The sequence below is a fragment of the Piliocolobus tephrosceles genome, chromosome 18, assembly GCF_002776525.5.
Source record: "Piliocolobus tephrosceles isolate RC106 chromosome 18, ASM277652v3, whole genome shotgun sequence".
NCBI lineage: Eukaryota > Metazoa > Chordata > Mammalia > Primates > Cercopithecidae > Piliocolobus > Piliocolobus tephrosceles.
Genome location: NC_045451.1, coordinates 72,514,678 through 72,518,274, shown reverse-complemented (window position 1 = coordinate 72,518,274; position 3,597 = coordinate 72,514,678). Strand labels below are relative to the sequence as shown.

Below are 3,597 nucleotides of genomic sequence, written 5' to 3'. Positions count from 1 at the left end.
TCCAGGCTGAGGTTTCTGGGAGGTGCCCAGTGAAGCACGGTTTCCAGGCTGAGGCTCACACAGTTGTGAGGGTGCCGGGCGTGCTTTTCACCACACAGGCAGTAGACAATTAGGTAGGAGTCACTCTCGACTCCTTACCCGTCCACTGCAAGACGTGGCGCCAGCGTGGGCTGTCCTCTCACAGGCCTTGGCTGTGAGGCCTCCCAGGGAATGAGTGGGGCCCACTGTGTGTCAGGCTTGATACAGTAAGAGTGACAAAGCCAGACAGCACCGTGTCACCCGTGTTTCTGGGTGAGGTGAGGCACCTTAAGCTCTGGGCCCTGGGACGGCTGCCAGCGTGGCCTAGAGCCGCTGCTCAGCCTGCACAAGTGGCTCTCTGTGCTAGGAGGAGCCGTGGCCACCTGTGCCACCACCACGTGGGGCCTGCTCACGCGTGGATCTTTCCTCTCCACGGTCACACGGAACATGTTTTCAGGACAGATGTAGGTGGTGAGCTGGTAAGATATATTTTTACTGTGGTCTCAGAATAGTTCAGATTTCTGCAGAATGGTCTGTAATCACCTCAAGTCATGCTGCTGTGTTCAGTGATGACGTTTCCATCTTCCCAGGGCTGGGGCTTAACAAAATCGCTGGTGAATGTAAGGCCTGGGATCACAGACCAAGGGTGTTGTGGTTGTACTGTGGGGCACCCTGACCCTCAGTGGCCCTGAATGACAAAGCTTGTCTCTCATTCCCTGTCCGACACAGCTCAGAGTGGGCTCTGCCCAGGATGGTCACTCAGGAAGCCAGACGGGTGGACAGGAGGGATTGAGGGGCTGCCCACAAGGGAGGCAAAGCAGAAGGGCTGGCACTGGCACATGATGCTTCCACCCGGGGGTGACATGCTATACTCAGAGCGAGTCCCATGTCCACAGCTTCAAGAGGGCAGGAAGAAGTAAAGCAGAAATACTGTCAACAGTGAGGTCTGTACCAGGCACTAGCAGGGCACCATGCGTGCCCCGTGGAGTCTGTCTGTGGAAACTCCAGAGGCGTGGCCGGCGGTAGAAGCCATCAAGTGTGATGGGCCACAGCGGAAAAGGGCCCATCCCTTCCACACAGGGCTGGCTGTTGGTACCCCGGCTCCCACCCAGCACCCCGGCTTTGTCTAGAGGCCAAAAGGCCTTTCCTGTGGCTCCTCTGGTTAGAAGGTTGGGGAACCCTAGCCCAGGACCTGACTTGGGATTCTGTGGGAGTCTGAAAGGTGGCTGCCGATGGGAAGAGGGGCTTTTGTTTGTGCTACGTTGCCTTCCGGCTGTCAAGTTTTGGCTGCCCCGCTTACAGCCTCCATTGAAACATTGAAAGAAGAGCCCTTTCCTCTGTTGTTTTCGTGAAGCGGGGAGGAGTTCACCCCAGGGAGAGACCAGTGACCCGAGTAGCCATTGTAACCATACAAAGTAACTTACGTCATTTATGCACATGGCTAGAGAGATGAAGACACACGTTTAGTAATTTATTATGAATCAATTATCTCAAAGTCCCATACTGCATATTCATATAAGGCAACACGGCACAACTCCAGGCTTCATCACAAAGGATGAACAACTGTTTCTGACTCCTCCCCTGCTAATTCTCAGACATGCTTGAACACTTAATGGAAGGTGAAGTTCATTTCGTGGCCCCTCAGTTCTCTTTCAAGTCCTCTAGTAGAAAGTCTCCACGGTGTGATCTTCCGACTGGGTAGAACCCGCAAGTGACTCTCTGCTGTTTTAAAGTGTTGTCTTTGTTCCAGATGGCTCGTTACAGGACTTGGCTGCATTCGTGAGGGGCCGACACCAACACGACGGACCAGCGCACCATCCAGGGCCACGGGGTAGGAGGCACCAGGGTTCAAGCAGGTACTTGCGTGTGGCAGGATCCGAGCTGGGGCGGCTGCTGGCGGCCGGCTATCCATCTATCTCCTCCTCCTCGTCCTCAAAGGCGTCCTCCCCGTCATTGGCCGTGGCGTCCTGGTACTGCTGGTACTCGGACACCAGGTCGTTCATGTTGCTCTCGGCCTCGGTGAACTCCATCTCGTCCATGCCCTCGCCCGTGAACCAGTGCAGGAAGGCCTTGCGCCGGAACATGGCCGAGAACTGCTCGGAGATGCGCTTGAACAGCTCCTGGATGGCCGTGCTGTTGCCGATGAAGGTCGCGGCCATCTTCAGGCCGCGGGGCGGGATGTCGCACACGGCCACCTTCACGTTGTTGGGGATCCACTCCACGAAGGAGCTGCTGTTCTTGCTCTGGACGGCCAGCATCTGCTCGTCCACCTCCTTCATGGACATGCGGCCGCGGAACACGGCGGCCACGGTCAGGTAGCGGCCGCGGCGCGGGTCGCACGCGGCCATCATGTTCCTGGCGTCGAACATCTGCTGGGTGAGCTCGGGCACGGTCAGCGCGCGGTACTGCTGGCTGCCCCGGCTGGTGAGGGGCGCGAAGCCGGGCATGAAGAAGTGCAGGCGCGGGAAGGGCACCATGTTCACCGCCAGCTTGCGCAGGTCGGCGTTGAGCTGGCCCGGGAAGCGCAGCGAGGTGGTGACGCCGCTCATGGTGGCCGACACCAGGTGGTTGAGGTCGCCGTAGGTGGGGGTGCCCAGCTTGAGCGTGCGGAAGCAGATGTCGTAGAGCGCCTCGTTGTCGATGCAGTAGGTCTCGTCCGTGTTCTCCACCAGCTGGTGCACCGACAGCGTGGCGTTGTAGGGCTCCACCACCGTGTCCGACACCTTGGGCGAGGGCATGACGCTGAAGGTGTTCATGATGCGGTCCGGGAACTCCTCGCGGATCTTGCTGATGAGCAGCGTGCCCATGCCCGAGCCCGTGCCGCCGCCCAGCGAGTGCGTCAGCTGGAAGCCCTGCAGGCAGTCGCAGCGCTCGCACTCCTTGCGCACCACGTCCAGCACCGCGTCCACCAGCTCCGCGCCCTCCGTGTAGTGCCCCTTCGCCCAGTTGTTCCCCGCGCCCGTCTGGCCTGCAACAGAGAGAGCCCCGGGCCGTTTAGACAGGGAGGGACCGCGCCGCCCCCGTGCCCGGGCACCGACAAGGAGGGCGTGGGGCGATTCCGTGGTGTGCTGTTGGCCGGAGGGAGGGGCCGGGGAAACGGGCCCCCACCGACGGGGCAGCGGGGCAGGTGCACTGGGACGTTTTCAGGCAAGTCAGAGTGGCTGCCGATCAGTTTTAAAGATGTGTATACATTTGGACCGGTCGGTCCATGTTAAATAGGTTACTTCATGCACAGGGTAGAATTCAAAGGGAACAAAAGGTATACGTTAAAAAAATAAGGCCGGGCGCGGTGGCTCACGCCTGTAATCCCAGCACTTTGGGAGGCCGAGACGGGCGGATCACGAGGTCAGGAGATCGAGACCATCCTGGCTAACACGGTGAAACCCCGTCTCTACTAAAAATACAAAAAACTAGCCGGGCGAGGTGGCGGCGCCTGTAGTCCCAGCTACTCGGGAGGCTGAGGCAGGGGAATGGCGGGAACCCGGGAGGCAGAGCTTGCAGTGAGCTGAGATCCGGCCACTGCACTCCAGCCTGGGCGGCAGAGCGAGACTCCGTCTCAAAAAAATAAAATAAAATAAA

General features: G+C 59.0%; 1 protein-coding gene across 2 annotated transcripts in view; it reads right to left on the bottom strand.

Moving 5' to 3' along the window:
* Positions 1-1,460: 1,460 nt before the first annotated feature.
* The window catches only part of TUBB6 (tubulin beta 6 class V), a 19,008-nt gene continuing 16,871 nt past the window's right edge, over positions 1,461-3,597 (bottom strand). Inside the window, exon 4 of one of the 2 annotated variants that reach the window (XM_023228450.3) lies at positions 1,461-2,986. In XM_023228450.3, coding sequence (XP_023084218.1) covers positions 1,923-2,986 — 1,064 coding nt within the window. In that variant the 3' untranslated portion in view covers positions 1,461-1,922. The remainder of the gene's footprint in view (positions 2,987-3,597) is intronic. The other variant, XM_023228452.3, reaches the window with a different exon arrangement.